Below are 25,722 nucleotides of genomic sequence, written 5' to 3'. Positions count from 1 at the left end.
CTTTCATACTTTTGGACCTGTATTATTAAGACTTCAATGTCTTACCCTTATTGTTAATTAATAAGTCTCGAATAAGGCTATAGCAGGAGCCATAAAAACAAATCTGTTCTTTTTACGCAATATTCTCCACTCCACAAACCTTGCCACCCACATTGAGTCCCAAGTCACAGCTGAGAATGTCTTTGCACTATATTTATTGGCTCTTGTAAGTGTTAATTTTTACAGTCATATTAGTTATTCCACCACAAAATTAATGTAGCCGCAATTACTAACTCTATCTATGACACTATGAATTGTATTTATACAGATCTCTCACTGGCTATAAAGCAACTGTGCATCGTACATAGAGTACTGCGATACAACCAACCAATTAAACTGTTATTGATCACTCATGCATTGCTACCAGATTAGTGACACTTTCTGTTGAGCAAAATGTGCCTATGCATCAAATGAAAGCTGTTAAAATGATGCCGAAGACTCTTAGGCACGTTTTACTACGGTAATTATCAGACTTCAAGTGGCAACTTATCAGATGCAGAGGATTGCTTGGAACATTTAGGCTCATTGTTGGGGTGAATGGTCACTTATATTTTTCTAGAAGGCAATTGCAAAAAGATTAAAAAAAGAAAATTGTTAATCGAAGTTTTGTGTGTTCATAATGGGAGCAATGGTCTTGAACTGACCTAGGGCATTAAAAGGATAGTAGAAACACCAGTGAACAGATGCCTAAAAAATAAGCTAACGCAGTGGTTAATCTTCTTTGTATGTAAACACAAAATGTCAGAGGAGATTTGCATGTAACAATGAAACATTACTGTTTGATTTAATTGAGGATTTCATGCTGAGACTTGCAGATTACACTCTTCATGGCATTTTGTGAGCCTCTGTATATGTCTAAAATAAATTAGAGGTAATTTCGTTCACTTATTGACAAAATGTTAGTCTTAGTTGATGTGATTATGTCTTAGATGTTTGATGGAAAGAAAATGTGGGCTGTGAAAGTGACATTTCCACGTATACAGTACACTTTGGTTGTGTGCTTTAAAAATATTAGTGTATCTGCAATGCTGTTGCCTGTTTTTGTTAGAGTAAAAGTCAATCTACTGCCTTCTCTTAAGGGAATGTCTACCTCTATGCAGCAGGGGAATAATGTCCCTTCTCTCCTGACTAGCCTTGCTGTCTGCTGATGCTGTTGGTCACTCCACTCAGTAGTAAATCTGCCCTTTTATTTTGATTCTGTATAAATGTCTTTTATATTTGTACTACAAGTTTTAACTTAAATTTCTGTCTGTTGTATGAAATAAATGTCATGAAATATACATTTAAATGGTGCTATTTTAATCTCTAGATACTTGAAGAATTATTCTAGCACACTAGTGCAGAGAATCCAAATGGATGTACAATGAAATGTTTTTAAAATGTAGGGCTGGGCGATATGGCACAAAAACGAATCACGTTTTGTCCTCATGTCCTTTGTCTCTTTCCTCTGTAGAGTTAAAGAGACAGTTCTGAACACCTGCAAGCCCAAAGTGTAATGAGGTCAGAAATATCACAGCTAACATATCTGTATTTACATATACAATTAAATTTCATAAAATAAAAATGGAAAACAAATTTAATCAACGTGGGCTCTCGGGCAATAGCTTTCTCTGGTGATGATCTTTAAATGAATGGGTGCTGATAAATGGGCCTGGCTGCCACCTGAGGGGAGCACATGATTAAACCATTCAAAAATCTATCAAGAGGGCACTTTTAACAAACATCAATCATCGTTCGTTCATTACAATTCCAAATAGACCTACTGCTTTTCCTACGTGTGTCCCTTTAAACGGGGACCTTTAAACCACAGTACATTTACAACTACATGACCCACAATGCATAGAGGGAGGCGTGACATATGGAGTTCTTATTTTTATTTTAACCAATCGCGTATATCCATGGACAAGCGCGTACTTCGAAATTGCATTACGCTTTCCAATGATAATCGTATCTTTTTTGTGTTTTTAAAAGTCTAGCCAATCAGTGCCTTCGTTATTCAAGATGACCAATCAAATGCCTGTGAAGATGCGAGAAGGCGTAGCTGTTTTGGGCCAATCAGATCGCGGCTGGTGTTTAAACAGTGAGCGCGGGTGGTGCTACGGGGGGCTTTGGGGCGGGTCTAACAAACCAAGGACGCGTGCTCCAATTTGAATTCAGGAAAGGAGCTTTCTAACATTAAATAGCACTGCGGCGTTCGTCAGGATTCTAGCTACGTTTATATATATGTATATATATGTATATGCTTTACATTTTCGCTGCGTTTTGTTCTGCCCGATTTGGGTTAAACCTTTCTGATTGAGTGATCGGCAAATCGCTTTTTTCGTAAATCGTGAAATTGCTGTATCACTTGTCATCGGGGATATATATAATACTTTGAGTTTGAGATGAAAGGAGGCGGTAAGTAAATCTATTACACCTTTGTAAATCGTTTTAAGTCAACAGTGTCATTATGAAAACGATGTATGTCCTCTGTAATGCTTTATTATTTGAAAGTATGATAGCAATCTTAGCTAGAGGTATTACTAACATTGCTCATCAAAGCGGTCCACTAAAACATGATCAAATTATCTTATCGATGCAATGTCTAATTATGTTTGTGACCCTTAAATTAGCAATGTTCTATTATTTAAACCTCACCGCACGTCAGTGTTTGAATGGGAGGGAAATTTGGGCGCTCACACGGTCTGAGTTTTTACACCCCAAAAAATCATTTTCTTTCTATTACACTATTATCTAAGGTTTATATTGTTTGACACGGTAATTTGTTACGCAACAGAACATAATACTATTTGTTTTAGGAATAATTCTTAAGACCTAAATAGTTTGTTCCTACTAAGGAGGAAGGATAGATTGTAAGCATGCTGAGCTTTTACTGAATTAAAAAAATCAACGTTTATATTGCAAACATGTGATATTTAGTTTGTGAATTCTTCACTAACACGTGAAATGCTTTTAATTGGGTTTCTTGTGTACCTCTGATGGCAAAGCAACAGTGATGCTAACGTGTTGTATTTACTTTTACTTGCAGTGCCTCATTGCCATTGCTCAAAATGTTATTCTGTCCCGAGTCGGAAGCGGGTGCATAAGCGGACCCCAACTCTAACGTTGCTGTCTCTTCCTGAGGAGGTTTTGCTCTGTGTGCTTCAGTGCCTCTCTGCTGAAGACCTGCTTTCTGTCAGAGCAGTAAGTGAACTCTTACTACACATTAACTCTCCTTAATATTGTCCAAGTGTGCCCATGTCTCCTCCCGATTGTGTGTGCCCATGTCTCCTCCCGATTGTGTGTGCCCATGTCTCCTCCCGATTGTGTGTGCCCATGTCTCCTCTCGATTGTGTGTGCCCATGTCTCCTCCCGATTGTGTGTGCCCATGTCTCCTCCCGATTGTGTGTGCCCATGTCCCCTCCAGATTGTGTGTGCCCATGTCCCCTCCAGATTGTGTGTGCCCATGTCTCCTCCCGATTGTGTGTGCCCATGTCTCCTCCCGATTGTGTGTGCCCATGTCTCCTCCCGATTGTGTGTGCCCATGTCCCCTCCAGATTGTGTGTGCCCATGTCCCCTCCAGATTGTGTGTGCCCATGTCCCCTCCAGATTTACACTAATCTGCAATGCTTTTGAATTTTGTTTTTAAGGTTCACTCTCAGCTTCGAGATATTGTTGACAACCATTCCAGTGTATGGGCCAGGATCAGTTTTAAAGATACCTGGCCTATTCCTACAACATTATGGCTTTTTGAAAGGTAAGAAAATGTGTCCTGAGATGTACAATTGTTGGAGTCATGATGTATAACTTTAGTGTTGTTATGCAGTGCTGCTGAAAAGGGAAATTTTGAAGCTGCTGTCAAACTAGGAATTGCCTATTTATATAACGAAGGACGTAAGTTCAAATGCACTTAATAATATCCTTTCAACCGTATGAAAAAATATCTAATTGTATACCTTTTTCTGTTAGCATTATTAAGTGATGAGGGGAGAGCTGATGTTTGTGGCCGAAAGGCTTCCCACTACTTCAGTCTCGCTGAGGGCTTGCGTGCTCCGAGCGCTGATCCGTTTATTTGGCTGTTCATCCGTCCTCCTTGGTCTCCCAGTGGCAGTTGTTGCAAAGCTGTAGTATTTGATCATCTGAAGAATGAGTGTGACAAAAACATGGTAAATTTGTTTTTCTGATTTTGAAGTTTATATTGTCTTCTATTTTCTCACGATTATTATTTATTTTAGGACAATAGGGGACCCTTATTGCACTGTCTGGCTCGAGTTCTGCAATTTTTTGAAGTAAGTGTATTTAAACTTGAGGTTTGTGGAATGTTTTGTATCTTGTTTATATTGACAGCAGCACAGCTAATCGAATACATAAATACGATGTGATCTTGCCATTATACCATCCCTATAATTGAACATTTCGTCAACATACTATTTAACTAAGACTAGATTCTTAGCTTGACACATGTGGTCCAATATTGCTAGGTAACCTCTTCGCTCCACTCTCGGTGGCCTTTACTCACTCACATTCTGTGCTTTGTTATTTATTATTAAGAGCTGGTCCCTTCCATACGGTTTCACCTGGCTTATTTGCATCTGTTTGGACATTGGTCAGACATGGTTTCAATTGACATCCTGACCAGTATGTTTTGTTTTTTAAAGGAGGATGAAAAGCTCTGTGAAGCTATGGCCATGTTAACGCAGTCTTCCCTGGCTGGATGTCTTCAGAGTTCATACTCCTTATGGGAAATCAATCGGAAAACATCTGTGAGTTTAAGACTTTACATACAGTGGAGTGTACAATATTAAATCGTAAATCAATGAAATTTTTTCTGTTTTTTTTTTTAAATATAGAGCAGTGATCCTGGAAGGTATCTACAGTGTGTACGTACTCTCAGGGATTATGCTGCCAAAGGATGCTGGCAGGCACAGGTAAACTACATTACATTTATTTATTTACAAAATGACATAAAGAGACAATTTGTCTTGTGCAACATACTAGCCATGTTTTATATTTGTAGCAATTCAGTGGCTAATTGCCTGGTGTCAGAAGAGCTTGACAGTTGGAAATATTTGATTACTAGTTGAAGGCTTGTCCAATCTGCAAGCTGTTAGTCAGAAATTACTCACCAGATAAAACGTGTTTCTGTGTCTCCAATTAAAATTGTTTTTATGTTTTTATCTTTTAGTTAACCCTGGCCAAATTGTGCAGTGTTGGAAATCCGCTGGGTCTAGAAACAAAAGCCTGCGCTGATTTAGTGGCTCAGCTTTTTAGTTTGTCCAACACATCAGCCAGCCCTGATACTCCAGACATCCTGAAAAGAAGCATCAAGGACAGCATGAGGTAGGGTACTTATTTAACAGCCGTAATGGTGATTCTTAATAAACCAAACAAAGGCGTTCATATTCTTTTTGTTTGGTTTTGGAATATATTTTCTCCCATTTACCCATTACCCTTCTAAATTATTCAGGTACATACTGGTGGACTGGCTGGTGGAAGTAACTACAATGAAGGACTTCTCCAGCCTGACATTGCACGTGACAGTGGGCTGTGTGGACCGATATCTGACCCGGCGCCCTGTTCCCAAAGCTTGTCTTCAGTTATTGGGAATAGCCTGCATGGTAGTTTGTACAAGGTAACTAGAATTGTGTGTATAAAACGCATTACCGGTACATGCATTTGTAATTTTTAATTTAAAATTTTAATTTTTCTAATTTCCTTTTATCCTTGTTACAGATATGTTAGTAAAGAAATTTTAACTATTCGTGAAGCTGTCTGGCTTACAGACAACACATACAAATATGAGGACCTAGTTCGGATGATGGGAGAAGTTGTTTCTGTGCTGCAAGGCAAAATACGCGTAAGTAGCACAATATTCACGTACATTAAAGCAATTCTTATTTAGCTGTACACTAACCATTATGTGGCGCTCTTAGAGCCCCACGCTTCTGGACTATGGAGAGGTTCTGCTGTCCCTGCTGCCTATGGAGAGGAGGTCCACACATCTCTTCAGCTACATCTGTGAACTGTCTCTGCTCTACTCTGCACTCGCCACTCCTCCAGCTGCCAAACTGGCCTGTGCTGCGCTGCTGCTGACTCGCGCACTACATTACTATGGTAACCATCTTTTACAAAGCATTTTAACACGGAACATCTGATGACCACTATTAACTCTGCTATAACCAACTATTTCTGTTTCTCCTCAGCTCCTATCTGGCCCTGGCAGTTGGTTGACTACACAGGCTTTTCCAAAGACGACCTCGTTCAACTTTGTTTGCTGCTTTATGTCAAATGGTAAGGCTTACTTTGTTGGTGTTGTGATTATGCTGCCAGTCAAACATGTCTTTATTCAGTTACTCACAAAAGCTGTCTGCCTCCTTGCTGAAATAATTTTCTTTCATTTAAATTTACATTTGGGTGTTTTTATGTCTGTTTTAGTTTTAATATATTAATTAAAAAAGACTGACTTACTGAAATTCTTTTGATTTGTGACCTATTTGTGGTAATTTGTCCTTAATCTTTCTACAGTTTCAATCAGGATGTTCCTAAAGATTACAGACACGTGTCTCTTACTGGTGTGAAGCAACGCTTTGAAGATGAAGTCTACCAATGTATCAGCAAAGAAAAGGTACTTTGGCGCTTTTCAGTGACCCAAAGACGCTGAACATAATAAAAAAGGGGGGGGTATTTACAGACAGGGGGGACAACACGTACAGAACACATTAATATACAGATAAAATGAACAAGACAGAAGAGGTAGAGAGAAAAAGATGGGGATGTAACAGGGGGTAGAAGTGTAGGCAATGGGGTAGAGGAGGCTAGGGGTAGGGGAGGTCATAGGCTTGGGTGAAGAGGTATGTTTTGAGGCGGGATTTGAATGTTGTGAGTGAGGGAGAGTGGCGGACAGGTTGGGGGAGGGAGTTCCAGAGTCGGGGTGCTGTTCGGGAGAATGCTCTGTCGCCAAAAGTTTTGAGTCGGGATGTTGGTGCAGTCAGGGTGAGAGAGGAGGAGGATCGGAGAGCTCGGGTGGGGCGGTGGGGGATGAGGAGGTCAGACAGGTAGGGGGGGGCAAGGTGGTGAAGAGCTTTGAAGGTGAGGAGGAGTATTTTAAAGTTTATGCGCTGCTTGATGGGGAGCCAGTGGAGAGAGCGGAGAACGGGAGTGATGTGATCACGGGACCGGGTGTGGGTGAGGAGGCGGGCAGCGGAGTTTTGGACCATTTGGAGTCTGTGGAGGGAATGGGAGGAGATGCCAGTGAGGAGGGAGTTGCAGTAGTCAAGGCGGGAGGAGATGAAGGCATGGATGAGGGATTCAGCAGCGGGGAGGGTGAGGGTGTCGGATTTTGGCGATGCGGCGGAGGTGGAAGTATGAGGTCTTGACAATGTGGCTGACATGGGGAGTGAAGGAGAGGGTGGGGTCCATGATGACACCGAGATTGCGTACCAGGGTAGAGGGGGTGATGGTCGAGGTGTCGATGCTGAGTGAAAAGGGACCAGTTTTATTGAGAGTGGATTTGGTGCCAATGAGGAGGAGCTCTGTTTTGTCACTGTTCAGTTTGAGGAAGTTGAGAGTGAGCCATGATTTTATTGTAGAGATGCAGGTTTCAATGTGGCTGAGGGGAGGGTTTTGGGTGGATTTGGTGGTGAGGTATATCTGGGTGTCGTCAGCGTAGCAGTGAAAGTCCAGGTTGAGTTGGCGGAGGATGTGACCAAGGGAGAAGAAACAAATAGAACCTCAAACTGTACAATTAAAGACAAATGGGGATTTTCAGCGCATAAGAACCACAGATGCAGGACAATAAAGATAATTTAAATAGTTGAGTTGGTTAATGATGATATGAAACCATTATTACATAATATGCCTCCTTTTTAAATGTTTTTTTTTTTTTTTTGTGTGTGTGTGTGTGAAGGTTATTGATTATAAAGAGCTGTGTCAGATGTTGGAGGTCCCTGAAGAGAAGCCACAGGAGGAACCACTCAGCCCCACAGCCACTGCCGAGGGTTGCACCTTCCTGGCCTCACCATCCAGCACCAGCAAAAGGTACACATAATATGGCTCGAAGAGGAAAAGATTGCAAAGTGTTATTGTCTTTCAGCCATCAAAAAGTGTGAATTATACTAGCTCATAAAAGGGCAGTATTTGCTCTTCAGTATTACTTTTGTACAATGACTCATATTGTAGTTGTATTGCAATCTCTTTGGTCCTTGTCTGACTCATCCCTGCCAATTTCCAGGAGGCGTGATGATGGAGTGCACACAAACAGAGGCAGTTTCATGGCTACGCCCACAGCTGAACTGTCTAACCAGGAAGAAACACTGCTGGGAGACATTTTGGACTGGAGCTTAGACACTTCCTGTTCTGGATATGAGGGGGATCAGGAGGAGAGTGAGGGAGAGAAAGATGCTGAATGTGAGTGACAATAATGGTGTCTCATTGTACAATCTCTGTTAAAGCACCATCACATGCTTAAAAAATGCATCTGGACATTGTGTTCATGACTGAAATGTTTAATAATGGGTATGTCGAACTAAATTTCTAATTGGTAAATATATTTTATTCAACAGCATCAATGATTTCTCTCCAACTGCACCCTGTGAGTGATGAGGACAGCAGACGGCTGCACTGTCGTGCCATGTCCAGTGATGAGGACAGCATCTGTGAGACTGACCAGGAGCTTGTTGAGACCGGCCCACCGTGCATTACCTCATGTACTAATGTACACAGTTCGGGATATTCAAGTGTGAGCCCATCTTCATCATGCTCCTCCTCGTCCCTCATCCCCTGCACATTCAAAAACTTTACCTCTAATTTGGGCTCAACCTGTGCCAATGCAGAGGTGAGAGCCAATGCCCAGCCTGGCTTTCGTCTTTTGGTGCCCATGCAGCAGCCCAGAGGCACTTCTAGCAAACAAGTTAAAAGAAAAAATAATGCTGCTCACAGTGGAGGTGAGGTGGAGCAAACGGATGACGACTGCGATGGTGTTGGGTTTCTCAGTTTATAGGAAAAGTGGTTATGAGTGGGATACACATGATGCATCTCATTGCAGATGGCCTGGTTGGTTGTGTTGAAGCACTTGCTTTTGGTCTACACAAGTTAATTATTGTCCATAAAACCTTTCAAGACAACATATAGAGTATGTTATGTTTACCAGCAAAGTATACCTCATATTAGCCGTAACAATAAAACCAATGAATTGGTTAGCTCTGAAGCCACAGGAAGTGAAAGTTCTCCTCAGGACCAATCTTTACACATGTGCTGTTGCTCAGTTTCTAATGCACTGATGTTTGTACAACTAGTCTGAATGAAAAAGTTACTTTGCTGTTCATGTTTTATTTTTTACTAAAGGTACCGTAACGTTCTTCTTTAAATGCAATGTTATGAAGTGGCCTTGGGGGTTAAACAAATCGGTTCTTTTACACTTCAGTGTGCATACTGGAGCCAGTGCTTGCAAATGGTATGACTATTATGAAACCTAAAAAAAACTTTGTAACACTTCTCTACTTGTGCAACTGATATTTCAATTCAATTTATTTTTGTAACGCCCAAAATCACAACAGTTGCCTCTGAGGGCGAATAACGAACAAACAACACTAATTTAAGTTTTAATGGTCCAAACCACAAATTTATAAATTCATCAAGCTTAAAGGTGCAATGGACGATTTTTCAGCGATTTGAGAACGCAGGCGGAAGTGCGCATGCGGTGCAGACTGATGCAACACACGTGCGTTTGTTTATTAGCGCGACGGATCACATCACATCTCTCGTCTCCTGTAGATTTCCGTCTACTTCTGAGTCAGCTCGAACAGTCTTTCTCCGTCTTCGTTTTGCCCCGTACACTGAGGGAACTATATTATGATAGATCAATGCACTTTGACACGCGGAAATGTGGGACGAGCCGCACGCGGCTGCAGGTGGGCAGGACTAATCGGCAGTCCACGCCACGAGGAAATAAGACTCATATTTGGGCCAAAAAAATCGTCCATTCAACCTTTAATTCAAAGTTAAACCGTTTTTATTGACTCATCTGTGTACATAAATAATCTATGTAAGGATGCATACAGGTTCATCATTTTCACTTGCATGCATTTAATTGTCATCTTTTTAACAAGGGAAGGTTTGTTTGTTTGTTAAGGTTTGCTTGTTCAGCCTTTCGTCTTTTGTAAATATGTGCTTTCCTACAAATAAAAAAAAACAAAAAATACCCTAACGTTTTTAATATATATTACTGTTTAAACGTTGACCCGACAATATAATGGATCCACGCTCCTGACCCACCGCTCCGAAATGTCGGGGTGATGTTTGGATCACGTGACCGCCTCCTGGATCACGTGACGCGCATTGTTGACGGTCTTCGCCGCATTTGCTGAAGATCGGGCTCGTTTTCCTGCTCCTGCAATGTCACCGCGGCCGCGGCGCTAACATGCAGCTAACGACAGGAGAGCACTGGGATCGGCTTGAACGCGTCCAAAACTAGCCAAGCCTCCCCGACAAAAGCCTGTAAGAGCATCGTCACTTAGATGCTTTAGTTGCCAAGGACAGACTAAAGAAGGAATTGTTTTTCGGGTTCTTTTTTATACCCCCAACAGGAAGAAGAGGTGAGCGCAGCTGGTGAAAAGTCCATGTTGGAACCTGCTTTCTTACAAAGGTGAGTGTATTGCTAATGCAGACTAAATCACATTTAATAGGGACTTGCCACAGTATACGCCTTTTACAGAAAAATATATATATAAATAAATGCACCTAATCTCCTTCGAGTTCACATGGATTGAATAACAGATGCATTGTCCAATCAGAATGTAACTTGCATGGTTTGGCCCAATAGAAAGGTGTTTACAAGAGAATGTTACCTTGTGTTTTAAGCCCTCTTCCCTATTTTGTTACTGTCATAAGGCTTACACTCCAAAGGCAATTTTATGTGGGTTTGTTTGTGTTATGTTGCTACGATTTAGGCTTGAAACGACAGTATTGTCCAATCTGCACCTGAAAATGTTTTTATTATTTCACTTTATCAACTTTCATCCATAGATTTGTTTATACGGGACATTGTACTTTAAAAAGCTGTTTTCTCATACTAATATCAGCCATTAAAGGGGCCACAAAACAATCTTGTTCTTAACTAGACTTTAAAGTTTGCCTTTTGTACATAAAGATTTGTTGTTGTTTTTTGTGTATGCCATTTTTCTGTAAAACCTAGTTTACTCAAATACTAAAGAAAATATCAAAAAATCCCCTTCGTAGCGTTAGTATCTAATGTGTAACAACAAGACATTCAAACCTGGCCTCTATACTTCTATATTTTTTCACATATGTGATTGTTCTTCTTCTCCGTAGCACTTATTTAGAAGTTTTCCTTTAAATAAAATACCATAAGGAGGATAGAAATATTTTTCATTTGGCTAAACTACTTTTTATGTGGCCACCATTTTGCTTATTGACAAGTCACTTTGAGTCTCTTCTTTGCATTTGAAACCACATGATAGGCTTTTTTTTACGTTTAAAATCCCCATTATGCTTACAACAGCAAAAACATTTCACTTCTCGTTTTTCATATTATGGTAAATGAAAACCAAAATCAACTACAGCAGCACTAAAAAGTGGAATTCATGCATTTGGTTTTTTAATGTTTTCAGCTTCTCATCTTCCTCATTTCTGGACCCTTTGTATGAGTGAAAATGGCGATCATCAGACAACTCCGGCTACTGGTGTGGAAAAATTATCTTCAGCAGGTAAGTTTCCCGCTTTTGACATCGTACGCACTGTGAAATGTCTGTATGTTTTGTTTTGTTTAGTATCGGCAATATTTGTTATGTGTAACGAGTACAACTGAGGTGACATCATAAATATTACAGCTTGGAATAACAAGCTGTAATATTGTTGACTGAGAAACTCGTCGTGAAGTTTCTTTGTTCTTTACTCTGAAGATGTTGTCCAGCCCCTTGGATATGGCATGTTTCTAGTAACGCTGTCATCAACACATCTCACAGATGCTTATTGTTATTATAAACCAACGTTAAAGTACGGTTTGTGGTGTCGGAGTTCAACGTTTGATGTGTATCACAACTTGGGTAAGAAAAATAAGAAGACAAAATAAGAAGACAAAATGAAGACTAATCAGAAATTGTTTATGTTGTAAGTGGATAAATTCACAAACTAGGAAATTGCTTTGGCGATGTTGTGCAAAAAAAGACTAATAATAGTAAAATATAAACTGATCAAATGAAGGCCTGTATAAAACTTTAAAGCCATGATTTGGTCTCTAATTCAAAGGTTTTTGAGAGTTTATTTAGTTTAAATTTTTGGATATCTTCCATAGAGTCTATAGTCGACTTTGTGTTAGCAGTGTCACGACGAGATACTGAGGTTATTCCAGTGACCTTATCATGGTGTGAGTGACTTTCTTGCATCATTCTCTTTTGCCCTTGCTTGTGTGGGCAGGCTGATATGAAAGGCCACGAAAACCAATGCAAATATCTTTTGTTATTGGTTGAAAACGAGTTGCAATTTGCTGTTTTTTTTTTTTAATTTTTCTTGACTTGTGAATAAAACTGTTTACATTTCCTTTTCCAATAATTGAAGTCTTGTCGTTAATCATTTCTAGGAAATACAGACGTGGATCATTGATTGTGTGTCACGTAGATTTAGCAAAGGATCAAAACCAAATAAATCGTTTTTCACTCAATTTGATTTAAAGCAAGACAAAGGATTATGGATATCGGTAAAGCTTTTAAAATTGACTGTCTTGATATTGTCTTTATCATTTTGTACAACAACCACTCTTGTACTGCGTTGCCATATTTACTTTTACTGCTTTAAAAAGTTCTCTACTGTTTTTTTTTCACGACACTAAACTTTCAAGCACAATTTCAAAGCTCTGATATTTGGATAACAATTTTGCCTCTACAATTATAATAAAAAACACTTAAATGTTACATGTGGTCTTTTACAAATTCTAAAAATATTCAGGAAATGTTACAATGTTTTTTTTTTTAATTTGATTTTTAGTATTCTATATACTCGTTCAAATAGTATGTAGTATCGATACTAGCTGGGTATGTTTATTTTTTATTTTTATAACCTTAACTACAAGAAGTTGCGCTTTTATTTTTTTATCAAACACTTGTCTGTCTGGCCTATACGTATATAAATCAACACAATATAATTAATCTTTTTTTTTTTTAGGTTTTATAATATATAATCCTAACTACATGAAGTTGCACTCTCCTATCTTTATTATCTACCTTGTCCCGTCCTTCATACACTTGTCTGTCCGGCCTATACGTGTATATATATATATATATATATATAAATCAACACAATGTAATTAATCATTTTTTGTTCGTTTTTTTTTTCATTCAGAAACGTAAAATCCTAGTGACTTTGATCGAGATACTCCTTCCACTGCTCTTTTCGGGGATACTCATCGGCCTGCGGGAGCGGGTGCCGAGCTCGACCTTCCCAAATGCCACAGGTTATAAGCCTTTTCAAGTGGACAGTTTGCCCCATACCGTGCTACATTTCATGCAGCTGGCCTACGTTCCCCACAACTCCAGCGTGGTGCGGAAGGTGGCTGACGACGTGAGCGCCAACCTGAAACTCCTATCAGGTAACGCAGAGCTGGAAAAATATATTATAGACTAGTTAATAGGCCTTTTGAAATTAGTAGCCCAACAGCGACAATTACGGGATGATGGTCATATGTGGTTTTAAAGGAGGGTATTTTGGGTTTCTGGGAAGGTTTGGTTTATCCTGTAGCTTTGATTTGTATGCATTGTGCTGGGGATCACTATTGTGGCTTGAATGGATTGCCAGTTGTACCTTCAGAATGAACAAATTCACACAAGATCAATGGGAATTTTTGAGTAAACTTCTGAACCTGAAAAAGCACAAAGTCTACCACTGTTGCAAAATCCTTAGAGCCGGACATAGTGACACAGACATTATTTACACTTTGTTTTTTTCTCATTTGATAACGGTCTCTATGTTAATGTTTCAGTAGATGGTGTGCGACGGCATTTATTCATTGTTAAATATAAAAATACATAAAACCCAGAACACAACATCGAGAGAGAACAAAAGAAGAAAAATAAAACAAAAAACATCCAAAGAAACCATTACATGTCCCATCTCGTCAGAGGTTTGTCAGAATATTATGTGCCGCGACAACAAAAGTGTGCCGACACTCAAAGAAAGTAAAAAATCACTGTCTTGTGGAGTAAGAAGTACATTTTATTGTTCTCTGTTTCCACAAGAAAATGTTTGTTTTGTTTTTTGCAAAGGGTAAAAGGCTGTCTATTTCAGTAATTGTCTATGGTTGATAGTTTGTCATCTCTGTTTTGTTGCATTGCTTGTTGCCAAACTATAGTCTGACACTTTTGGCAAATGTGTCATTAACTGCTTTTGTTTTGAAAAGAGTTATTTTTTAGTTTCTTGAGTTTTATTTTTTTCTAAATGTCGTTAACATTGTACGTACATTTAGGAGGAAATATGTCAGTTTGAGAGAACAGACAGAGTATACAATATAATTAAACAAATGCAGTATTGGGCCAGTGCAGAGGTCTACATTCTCCAAGTGGTTCTATATGCAAAACATCACTTTAAATGTATAACTTGTACATTTGTTTTTGTTCTCTTTTTAGTTCGTGGCTTTGATACAGAAGAGCAATTTGAGGAGTTTGTCCGACATGACCCACTGTCTCACATGATACTGGCTGCTGTCGTATTCCACCACCCGTTCCTCAATGACGAGCCCCTCCCCCTTAAGGTACATGCTTGGATTTGGCAACAGTGAACGAAGGAATGTGCAAGTACACTGTATGGTTCTCCTTTGCCCAGTTCTTGCGACACCGGTTTAGCCACAATCCTGTTGCAACAAAAGATAACAATTCACCCGTAACTCGTATGGTCGCTGCAAACCCTCTGTTCTAGATTATTTTTTAATTCATCTATTCCTAAACTCCATACAATTCTATTAAGTCTTATTTTATTTAGCATGTTTTTAGTTTTCCCTACTTGCTGTGTGTTGTAATGTGCTATTTAATCTAATCCAACTTTATATGTACAGCACATTTTATAAACAAGGAAGCTTCCAAAGTGCTGCACATAATAGGAATTTAAAACCAACATTTAGTGCTAAAAGGCAGCAACATAAAAAACTAATTATATTTCAAGAACAATAAAAAGTAAAAGCAATGTGAAAAAGCACTGTCCCCCCCTGTTTTCAAATGAGTTCAATTGCATAAATAATAACAACTGTAGACATGATTTTAGCTTTTTTGACAGCTCTATTTTCCAATCTATCACTTGCATTCTATAACTTTGTAACTACTGTCATTTTAACAAACAATAAGCTTGATATTTTGTTGTCTTCTCTCTTCAACAACAGGTGAACTACAGCCTGAGATTCAGCTACACGCCTCGCTTCGCACCAGCGACAGAACAAATGGAGTTCAACCCCAACAGTGACCTGGACTGGCACACGCGCAGCCTCTTCCCTCTGTTTCAGCTGCCTGGCCCCCGAGAACAGTATTCTCAGATGGGGGGCACACCCGGTGAGCTTGTGCTTCGTCTGCTGTGGTGGCGATGACAAAATATAATATGATCATTAGCCAGAAGAGACCAAAACTTAAAAAAGATGGCTGCGATAAATGTAAGACGGATTCTTTTAGGAGATGGGCTTGTAGTATGTACTGTAGCTATCAGTGACGTAGTGCCATTTATTCAGGAGCTTTACTTGAAATCTATACATCAGATAAAAATACATGACTACTTTTATACTACTAATATATTTATGTGCTCCAAATTGTTGTCCAATTGTTTCCTGTGTAAATGTTGTATTACCTAGTGGTCTATTGTTGGACTGTTTGGCCTTCTTACCATTTATGCAGAGCAACTTTGATTGTTCAGAAAAGCCCTCCCGAGTATCCCAATAAAAATAGTCCAATGATATTATGTCAATGTCAAAACAGAAATGTGTTAAAACGTGTCTTTGAACATATTAGTTGAGGTTTAATCATCAGACAACTGTGAAATGTCAGTAAAATGAATGACAAACGTTATCATCTTTTTATACTTATTCAAAAGTTACAACATAACTTTTTTTTTACTCAGCTCTGTTTGTATGGTTATAATTGAATATCTTCAAAACAACGTCAAACTAAATTTCAGTTACCCACCTCCAAATAAATAAAATATATTATAACGTGTTTTTCTGTGTTTTAGGCTATTACAGAGAGGGCTATCTGGCCGTGCAGCATGCTGTGGATCGAGCCATCATGCGCTCTCACAGTGGAGCAACTTCTAACACTCTGCTGCAGAAGACCAGAGTCATCATGTCGAGATTTCCCTTTCCTCCCTTTATATATGATGTCTACATCCTGGTCATTCAGAACCAGCTGCCCTTACTTCTAGTCCTCAGCTTCACCTACTCCGCCGTCAACCTTGTACGATTTGTCGTTCAGGAGAAGGAACGAAAGCTCAAAGTGTGTTTTTATCATGTTCTATTTAAATAAGCTTGAAACTCTCCGCTCATGATTTTGCGCCGTTCCTTTTAGGAGTACATGAGGATGATGGGTCTCAGCAACTGGCTTCACTGGAGTGCCTGGTTCCTCATGTTTTTCCTGTTCTTCTCGATTTCTGTTCTTTTGGTCACCATACTGCTTTGTATCCGGGTACGTAATGTAGTTTTATACATACAACTTTAGTTTCTCCTTTGTAGGGGTCAGTGTAGAATTTGTCCAGCCCAGTTTAAGCTACAATAACTCAGAAGCTAATGAACAGGTTTTAGTTTTCATATAAATAAAAATCAATTAATACACAATAATAACAATCAATCATAAACAATGCGTTTTCCAAATACAACGGTTTATTTTACAGCTTATGCGTTTGTCAGAAATGGAATTACTCTTCTGCAATTTAGGAAATCTATATTTATTTTACAGCTTAACTAAATTTACCACTTTTTTTTTTTTTAATCTGTGTAGGTGACCTCAAATGGAGCAGTGCTGACCTACAGTGACCCCAGCCTGGTGTTTGTTTTCCTGCTGATATTCACCGCGGCGACGATTAATTTTGGTTTTCTGATCAGTGCCTTTTTCTCCAGAGGTATGTAGTGCTGTGCTCATACAACAAGTCTAACCTGCAAACAGTTTACAGTTTCTATTTCCATTCACTTACCCGTAATTCAAATACACTGTGTAAATATTGGGCTGCTGTGTAAAACTTAACTGCGGAGGACATGCCCTAAGCATAAAATACATTCTTCTTTGGATTTCCTGCCTTACATGCACTCATTACTCAACAGTTTTGCCCATGGATGATATTGAGATGGTATTTGAATTGCACCAAATTAGGAATGAGAAAACTGTATTATAAACTGTATTTGGATGGTGTTGATTTTTTAAGACCATTTAAAAAAAAAATCATAAGTACTAATTACCTTTTTAATATTACTTATATTTCTAACCAGCCAATACAGCAGCAGCAGCGGGGGGCTTCCTCTATTTCCTGACGTATCTGCCTTATTTGTTCATATGGCCACGCTATGATTTACTGAGCCACACCCAGAAGGTTTCCTCCTGCCTGATCTCGAATGTAGCCATGGCGATGGGTGCTCAGTTGATTGGCATGTTTGAAGGCAAAGGTAAGGCTAACTTCAGACTAAATAGTAGTAGTTTAAATGTTCCGAGACTCTAAAATGAACGTTACTCTTGTTTATTTTCCTCTTTAGGCACAGGGATCCAGTGGTCTAACTTATTCGATTCCGTGACGGTGGATGATGACTTCTCCATGGCGCAGGTGTTGGCCATGCTCCTGTTGGACACGGCGCTGTACGGATTGATGGCTTGTTACGTGGAGGCGGTGTTTCCTGGAGAGTATGGCTTGCCTCTACCTCCATATTTCTTTCTAATGGTGAGTTCGGCATTAAACGGAAAGAAATCAAACGCCTTGAGAGGGGGGAAAGATGATGAGGATTAGAGGTGGGCAATATATAAAAATGTAGATCATTTTGTGACTGTTGTTTGGAAGACATGACAAATTTGAAAATCCTGTCAATTTATACTAAACAACATAACGTGATTCTATTTTTTTTATTTATTTTTAGCAATTTTGTGATTCATTTGACAGAGATTTCACATTTGTCTGTTAAACCTAAACTAATACATTATTGGATTAACATAATATTGTCTGAATAACGACAATATTTCAATGTATGTCAATATTGTCCACCTCTAATTAGGATTTGGAGAACCCTAAACAAGTGACAGAATCCTAACATGCCAGAACGTGTTTTGTATTTGTACATTTTACCTTGGTCACTACGATTTCGGGTAAGAGAGTAATAATAAATATGCCATATAGATTTTGAGGTAATGAATCTACATCTATCTGTGTTGTATTTGTTTGTTAATTTTATGGGCGGCAGTTGTTGCAGTTTTTCTTACAAGGGAAAGTGTGGGGATTTAATCTAGAGGTCGCTAAAAACTACTGGAGGCATTAAGTGGAATACAACGACTGAAAAAACACTTGTTGTCAGACCAGCAAAAGTGTTAGCTGTAGCGTGAGCCAAAACGAATGCCTCTAGGATGTGGATTACCTGCTAACGCACTCTACCTTGTGTTCTTCTGTTATTTTAAGATGGAAAAAGATGTTTAGTAGCCTTCAAAAACATGGTCATTTTGTAACTGCTCTTACACATTGCTGGCTGTTGTTTCCACAGCCTTCATACTGGAAAGGCAACCCTATGCTAAATGAGAAGGAGGAAGAGGAGGATTCTGAAAAGGCACTGAAAGGAGAGTTTGTTGAACAAGAGCCTGGTGGACTTGTCGCCGGGATCAAAATAAAACGGCTTGTTAAGGTGAGCCACGTTACTATTAAAACTGATTGTTTTTAACGCCAGTGAATTAAAAACAATGCAAATGTTTATTTCCGACAGGAATTTAAAGTGAGCAATAAGACTCGTAAAGCTGTGCGGGATCTTACACTGAACATGTTCGAAGGTCAGATCACAGTATTGCTTGGACATAATGGAGCTGGAAAGACCACAACACTGTCCATGTTAACAGGTGAATTAATTTGTCTGAGCAAGAATGCAACATACCTGCAGCCTTAATGATGGACAATAAACACTAATGCAAAGTATTCGTGCTGCAGGACTATTCCCACCTACAAGTGGCCGGGCTTATATCAGTGGTTATGACATCTGCCAGGACATGGCCCTGATACGGCAGAGCCTCGGTCTGTGCCCCCAACATGATGTCCTCTTTGATGACCTGACAGTCAAGGAACACCTGCTCTTCTATACACAGGTACTCATTGCACCTATTCTTTTTAATATGTAAATCCTGAAAGAAGTCTGTGTAATCCCTCATTAGTCCAGGAGTGTTACATTGTAGAAAAAGTTGTCATCTGTCATCTGCACTAAAACAAGACATTTCTACTCTCATCCAACTCATCTGAGCAGTTTCTTTTTTTCAAAAACAGTGTCCAGATGACTACAACTGAATCTTTTTCTACAATAAATCCTGAAAATCAACTAACAATTGTGTTCTTTTTTGCTAGCTAAAAGGCTACTCCAAAGAAAAAATTCCAGAAGAAGTTGACCGCATTATTCGTATCTTAAAACTTGAGGACAAAGAACACGCTCGAGCCAAGACTCTTTCTGGAGGAATGAAAAGAAAACTATCTATTGGCATCGCTCTTATTGGAGACTCTAAGGTTAGATTGATTGTATTCAAGTGCAGTGAGTTTTAGTTTCTTCCAGTGTTAACTGTGCCCAATCCTCAGGTGGTGATGCTGGACGAGCCCACGTCAGGAATGGATCCTTCAGCCAGACGTGCCACATGGGACCTGCTGCAAGGAGAGAAGCGTGGACGCACCATCTTACTCACCACACACTTCATGGATGAGGCAGATTTGCTTGGAGATCGTATTGCTATCATGGCAGGGGGAGAGTTGCAGTGCTGTGGATCCCCGTTGTTCTTAAAGAATAAATATGGTGAGAGAGTCAGCTTGAGTACATTTATACTGTCGTTATGAAGTGTTGGTCATTGCAGCTTGTAATGTCTTGTGATTGATTGAGTTTTGTGTGGTTCCTCAGGTGCTGGCTACCACATGGTGATAGTAAAAGACGCCCTTTGTAATGTGTCTGAGATATCCCGCCTGGTGCATATGTATGTTCCCAATGCCACTCTAGAGAGCAGCGCCGGGGCCGAGCTTTCTTACATCCTGCCCAAAGAAAGCACCAGCAGGTGAGTCACTGAGGGCTTTGTTCTTTTTTAAGCACGAACACACTCTGAGAGGCAGGCTCTCAGCCAAGCCCTGGCAACGGGCAAAGCATTTTTCTAATTGTGCTTGAAACTATTCTGGTGTTGCTATCCATTTTCTTATATTGTGTTTGGAATAGCGGCAGATCAATATATTATTGCATAGGTTACGGTTACATTTATACTTTGCTTCCTGCTGTAATCTCCAATTTCATATCTCACTGTGTTTATCTCGTACATTTCCTCTAAAGGTTTGAGCTGCTCTTTGCTGAGCTGGAAATGAACAGGGAAGAGTTGGGTATTGCCAGCTACGGAGCATCAGTGACCACTATGGAGGAGGTGTTTCTTAGGTAGGAGAAACACATGGTGGGTGTGTGAAAAATGTTGTTTGTCTGTAAGTAACACATGAGCTCCACCGTGACTGTGGGCTCAGAAGAATCTGTAATGTTTTAAGATGTTTACATGCTTTATGATAATTTTTTTAAATCGCATGCATTTTCCAAGTCCATTGCTATTTCTTGTTTATAATAAGACATGAGAGGAACGATGGAATAATTTTTTTATTACTCACAAAATGTAGTAAAATTCTGAATTATTTGTCTGTGTTAAGAGTGGGAAAGCTGGTGGACTCGAGCTTGGATATCCAGGCCATTCAGCTGCCAGCGCTCCAGTATCAACACGAAAGGCGTTCCAATGACTGGACCTCAGACGATGCCAGTAGTATCAGTGGTATGACCGATGTGACCGATTTTACAGACAGCGGGACTCTAATCTCAGAGGACTGTTCAAATATCAAGCTCAACACTGGGGTGAGTTAGAGGAGACAAAGAACAATTGTTAATAAATAGTCATTAATAAAATATGGGATTAATATTTACACATTATCTTGATGTTCCCGCTAGATAAAACTTCACCTGCAGCAGTTCTATGCAATGTTCCTGAAAAGGGCTTTATACAGCTTTAGGAACTGGAAAGTCATGGTGGCTCAGTTCCTAGTGCCTTTAATTTTTACTGTTATCGCCTTGGCTGTGGCTCAGACTTTACCTGGAGGCAAGGATTCTCCTACACTCAACCTGGCATTGAGGCACTATGGGCCTACCAGAGTCCCTGTAGCTGTGCCCACACAATCTGGCCCTTTGGCTGTGGCTTTAGCAAAAGCATACAGCTTCCAGTTCCCCGAACAGCTGGCCGAACTTGTTAACATCACTGGTATGTTGCTCCCACATTCAGTAATGAAATGCATTTTCTCCTTATGTAGATTTAACACACTGCAATTTGCATTTCCAGATTTTATTGATTACGTCCTTGTCAATGCTAAGGCAGAGGGTGGCGCTTTCAATGAGAAGTGTATTGTCGGTGCAGCTTTTCAAGGCAAGACCAGCCATTTTGTTGAAGCAACAGCCTACTTCAACAATCAGGGTTACCACACTCCTGCCACTGCCCTGATGATGCTGGACAACGCATTGTTCAAGCTTGTAGCCGGCCCCAACGCTTCCATCCAAACTAACAACTACCCAATGCCACGCAACATGTCAGAAATGGCAAAGAGCGAGCTTAGAGAGTATGTTTTTCTCTGTTATTTAAACTACCATTACAATATCAATGCAACTAATTCTACTCTTTTTGTATTACAGAAGTCAAACAAGCTTCGCCATTGCAATTAACTTAATGTATGGTATGGCCTCATTGTCGAGCACCTTTGCACTTCTGCTAGTAACAGAGTCAGCCATTAAGTCCAAACACGTCCAGAAGGTCAGCGGTGTGTATCTTTCCAACTTCTGGTTTTCGGCTTTACTGTGGGACCTGATCAACTTTCTTCTGCCATGTCTCCTCATTCTAGTCAGTATTGTTGTATCACAATACATTTTTATATTGGCTACATTTACGTTACCTGCTGATGTTTTCACCTTTTTTCTCAGGTCATATTTAAGTGTTTTGATGTCAAGGCATTTACAGTGTCCTGCCACCCCGTAGACGTGTTGTTGATCTTAATGCTTTATGGCTGGGCTATATTGCCGCTGATGTACCTGCTCAGCTTCTTTTTCTCGACTCCCGCGTCTGCTTTCACTCGACTCACCATCTTCAACGTGATCACTGGGACTGCCACGTTTTTAACTGTCGTCATCTTGACCATTCCTGGTGAGACAGATTCAACCCATATTTTGTCTTGGTCGCATACTTTTTTTAAATTCTAATTCATCTGCTCCTTTTTCAGAATTGCAGCTGCAGAATTTGTCCAAAATACTCAGCAAAGTGTTCCTGATCTTTCCTAACTATTGTCTGGGCATGTCCTTGAACCAGTTCTACCAAAACTATGAATTTATCTCCTTTTGTACCTCTAATCCTTTTTGCCAAACCTTGTGCCAAAAATTGAGTTCGTATTTTGTTATTAGTATTATGATTTGTTTTTTTATTGTTTGAAATTTGTCTAACTAGTTGTTATTTTGTCCAGACATCACTTACCAAACAAACTACTTTTCGATGTCTTCGCCTGGTATTGGACAATTCCTCGTGGCCTTATCCGTGCAGGGCCTGGTCTTTGTCCTTCTGCTGTTTGTCATTGAGCTGCAGTTCGTCAAAACACTGCACCGCCTCATCACCACGTTCTTCACGCGGCGCCGTCGGGTAGATATTAGAAGAAGAATTTTCACAACCATGCAATATTTGTATTGTCTGACTGTCAACATGTAGCTCAGCCATATTGTAACCATTTATGTAAAGATGTTATGTCCGTACCACATATTTATCTGTGTCCTTTATTTTATAGTATCCTTTATCAGTGAACGCTGCACTGCTTCCAGAAGACAGCGACGTGGCTGATGAGAGGAAGAGGGTGTTAGAATGTCAGCCAGTTGTTGAGTCAATGATGGGTAGCCCTCTAATATTACAGGAGCTCAGCAAGGTAAAAATTGTCTGGACATACATCATCTTGTTGAAAATGAAAATGAAAAATAACTTGCACCTTATCCTACTCTTTCAGGTTTACTCTAGCGGGGGTCATTTTCTTGCAGTGGACAGGTTGTCACTGGCTGTGGGTAAAGGAGAGTGTTTTGGTCTTTTGGGCTTCAATGGAGCTGGCAAGACTACAACGTTTAAAATGCTGACGGGTGACGAGACCGTTACCTGCGGGGATGCCTACATTGACGGATACAGCATCCTCAGAGACGTTAAGAAGGTAAGAGCTGACTATAAAGCCTTCAAATTATAGACATTTGAACCTAATCTTTGCTTTGCAGGTTCAGCAGCGCATTGGATACTGTCCCCAGTTTGACGCTGTGTTGGACCACATGACAGGAAGAGAGACGCTCAGTATGTACTCCCGGCTGAGAGGAATACCAGAGAAGTATGTCTCTGGATGCGTGGAGAATGTGTTGAGGTCCCTGCTTCTGGAGCCCCATGCTGATAAACTGGTCCGTAGTTACAGGTCAGTGCTATAATGCTTAATTACATAGAATAATTCATCCATTTTTTCTGTTGGCATTAAATGTTCAATATTCTATGTAGTGGGGGGAACAAGAGGAAGCTAAGTGCAGGCATTGCTCTGATTGGTGGGCCACCTGTTATCTTTCTGGATGAACCTTCCACTGGAATGGACCCTGTTGCCAGACGGTTGCTCTGGGACGCTGTCACACGCACACGGGAGTCTGGTAAAGCTGTAATCATCACATCACACAGGTACGTTATTCAAATGCACTGTTTAGCCTGTTACAGTTCATACCGTCCAACAATAACTCTTGCATTTCTTCCCAGTATGGAGGAGTGTGAGGCCCTTTGCACGAGGTTGGCTGTCATGGTCAATGGTCAGTTCAAGTGCCTTGGCAGCCCACAACACCTGAAGAGCAAGTTTGGGAGTGGCTACACCTTATTGGCCAAAGTTCATGTAGAAGCCGAGTTGGAAGACACCGACCTCCTGCTACTCAAAAACTTTATTGAAAGCACCTTTCCAGGTTTGACTCTTGTTACAGTGTTATTATGAGAGACAGAATCGTCATTAACATTTCTCTTTTTTACTTACTAAATCAAGGAAGTGAACTGAAGGATGAGCATCAGGGAATGGTCCATTATCACCTGATGGACAAAACACTTACTTGGGCCCAGGTATATTATTTACACAGTGCTTGCACAGTACTTATGTGTTGTGAAAGTTTACTCATATGCTGTGGTGTGGCTCTCTTTAGTGGACAAACGTTAAACTACATTTTCTCGCTCCCCCACAGGTGTTTGGCACTTTAGAAGCAGCCAAAGAGAAATATCGCATTGAAGATTATTGTGTGAGTCAGATCTCATTGGAGCAAGTGTTTCTTAGCTTTGCACAGTTCCAACATTGCACTCAAGGAGGGAAATAACTAATCCATCCACTGATTTTATGTTTTTGTACTGTGTGCGTTCATGAACTGTACTGACGCTCACAACCACAAGATGTCTTTTTTTTTTTAATTCACAGTTGTGTCTTAGTGGCACTTTTATTTGTGTGATAGAAGATGTTTGAAGGCAGTGGGACTTATGAAAAAAAACTGCACTTTAACGACTTTTACTTCTGCTCTTGAAGAGTTTACTTGTTTAGTTTTTTGTTATTTATCATTTTATTTCTTAATTGAGTTTGTGCTATATTTGTTCACATGACCAATCACCACAATCTAACGAACCACTCCATTTTATAATTAATAAGTTAAATAATTGCACACTGTTGCCTTATCAAAATGTGCTTTTTTTGTACCTATCTACTAATACATATTACGTTTCAAGATGTAAATAGAAATGCAAAAATATCAAACCATCTTTAAAAACTGGCTAATGCATGTTTTAATTTGCCTAGTCTTTTTTTTGTACTATGTTTTATGCATTTGTACAACATAATGTGAATGTAAGAGATTAACATTTCTAACTAGAAAACACCTACAACCTACATCCCCAACAAATAATTGGCTATAGTAAACCTATTTGCTCATTAGTAGAGTATAGCCTTACCTACTGTCATACTTAATTCAGTGACTCATGAAATGTGTTAATACAAAAGAACACTAACATTCCTAAAGAATGGGGCTTACTTGATTTCATAATTTATGTTTCAGTGTGTGTATTGTTGCAATGTATGTACGGAAAACAAATGCAATGCAGAAGATCCACAGTTTTATTAGAATATAAGAGTTGACGCTGCTTTTAAATATTTAACACTATTTACCAAAAGGGAATCTACACCATTTTTATTGCATAATGCTGTAATGTACTATTGAACTGTTATGGTATTTCTTTCTTTTTAATTAAACCATGCTCTGTGCGTTATTTGTTTGTTCATTATTATTATACTGGTAGAACGTCCTTTGATCTGCGGGAGCCAATGTATTTTTGTACCTTAACCATAGAAACACACAGTTGGACACATTTTGCTCTTGCATCTTCTGTACAAAAGGAACAAATCTTATGTGACCTAACAACACAATATGCA

The 25,722-nt window shown here is 39.7% G+C and overlaps 2 protein-coding genes across 2 annotated transcripts; both read left to right on the top strand.

Moving 5' to 3' along the window:
* The first annotated feature begins 2,147 nt into the window (after positions 1–2,147).
* ccnf (cyclin F) lies at positions 2,148–9,077 on the top strand. The gene is made up of 17 exons (XM_072443303.1): positions 2,148–2,436; positions 3,068–3,222; positions 3,669–3,775; positions 3,845–3,912; positions 3,988–4,184; positions 4,254–4,307; positions 4,677–4,781; positions 4,869–4,946; positions 5,204–5,358; positions 5,486–5,650; positions 5,752–5,875; positions 5,952–6,132; positions 6,222–6,309; positions 6,544–6,643; positions 7,925–8,055; positions 8,249–8,424; positions 8,580–9,077. Exons 1-17 carry the CDS (start codon positions 2,424–2,426, stop codon positions 9,014–9,016), a joined length of 2,334 nt encoding a protein of 777 aa, XP_072299404.1. The 5' UTR covers positions 2,148–2,423; the 3' UTR covers positions 9,017–9,077.
* A 1,475-nt stretch (positions 9,078–10,552) lies between these two features.
* On the top strand, positions 10,553–25,559 carry abca3b (ATP-binding cassette, sub-family A (ABC1), member 3b). The gene is made up of 31 exons (XM_072443293.1): positions 10,553–10,660; positions 11,646–11,741; positions 13,372–13,618; positions 14,652–14,776; positions 15,398–15,563; positions 16,234–16,493; positions 16,566–16,682; positions 16,995–17,115; positions 17,480–17,653; positions 17,741–17,922; positions 18,731–18,868; positions 18,947–19,076; positions 19,165–19,319; positions 19,573–19,728; positions 19,798–20,008; positions 20,111–20,261; positions 20,528–20,626; positions 20,887–21,085; positions 21,179–21,485; positions 21,564–21,837; positions 21,911–22,115; positions 22,196–22,415; positions 22,492–22,650; positions 22,729–22,901; positions 23,044–23,178; positions 23,257–23,451; positions 23,513–23,700; positions 23,781–23,951; positions 24,027–24,223; positions 24,301–24,374; positions 24,494–25,559. The coding sequence occupies exons 2-31, from the start codon at positions 11,688–11,690 to the stop codon at positions 24,620–24,622; spliced, it is 5,112 nt and encodes a 1,703-aa protein (XP_072299394.1). The 5' UTR covers positions 10,553–10,660; positions 11,646–11,687; the 3' UTR covers positions 24,623–25,559.
* Positions 25,560–25,722: the final 163 nt, after the last annotated feature.

This window comes from Eucyclogobius newberryi, unplaced genomic scaffold (assembly GCF_026437365.1).
Source record: "Eucyclogobius newberryi isolate DKJ021-1_F unplaced genomic scaffold, fEucNew1.0.hap1 SCAF_13, whole genome shotgun sequence".
Lineage (NCBI taxonomy): Eukaryota > Metazoa > Chordata > Actinopteri > Gobiiformes > Gobiidae > Eucyclogobius > Eucyclogobius newberryi.
The sequence above is the reverse complement of the archived record's forward strand: the minus strand, read 5'-3'. Positions and strand labels throughout refer to the sequence as shown.

Bases quoted from the DNA above. Each gene is read 5' to 3' on its own strand.
- abca3b (XM_072443293.1), top strand. From the start codon at position 11,688: ATGGCGATCATCAGACAACTCCGGCTACTGGTGTGGAAAAATTATCTT. The intron at 15,564-16,233 runs GTGAGCTTGTGC...TCTGTGTTTTAG, and splicing joins TCAGATGGGGGGCACACCCG to GCTATTACAGAGAGGGCTAT. The intron at 20,627-20,886 runs GTAGGAGAAACA...GTCTGTGTTAAG, and splicing joins ATGGAGGAGGTGTTTCTTAG to AGTGGGAAAGCTGGTGGACT.
- ccnf (XM_072443303.1), top strand. The intron at 4,782-4,868 runs GTGAGTTTAAGA...TTTTAAATATAG, and splicing joins AAATCAATCGGAAAACATCT to AGCAGTGATCCTGGAAGGTA. The intron at 5,359-5,485 runs GTAGGGTACTTA...TAAATTATTCAG, and splicing joins AGCATCAAGGACAGCATGAG to GTACATACTGGTGGACTGGC.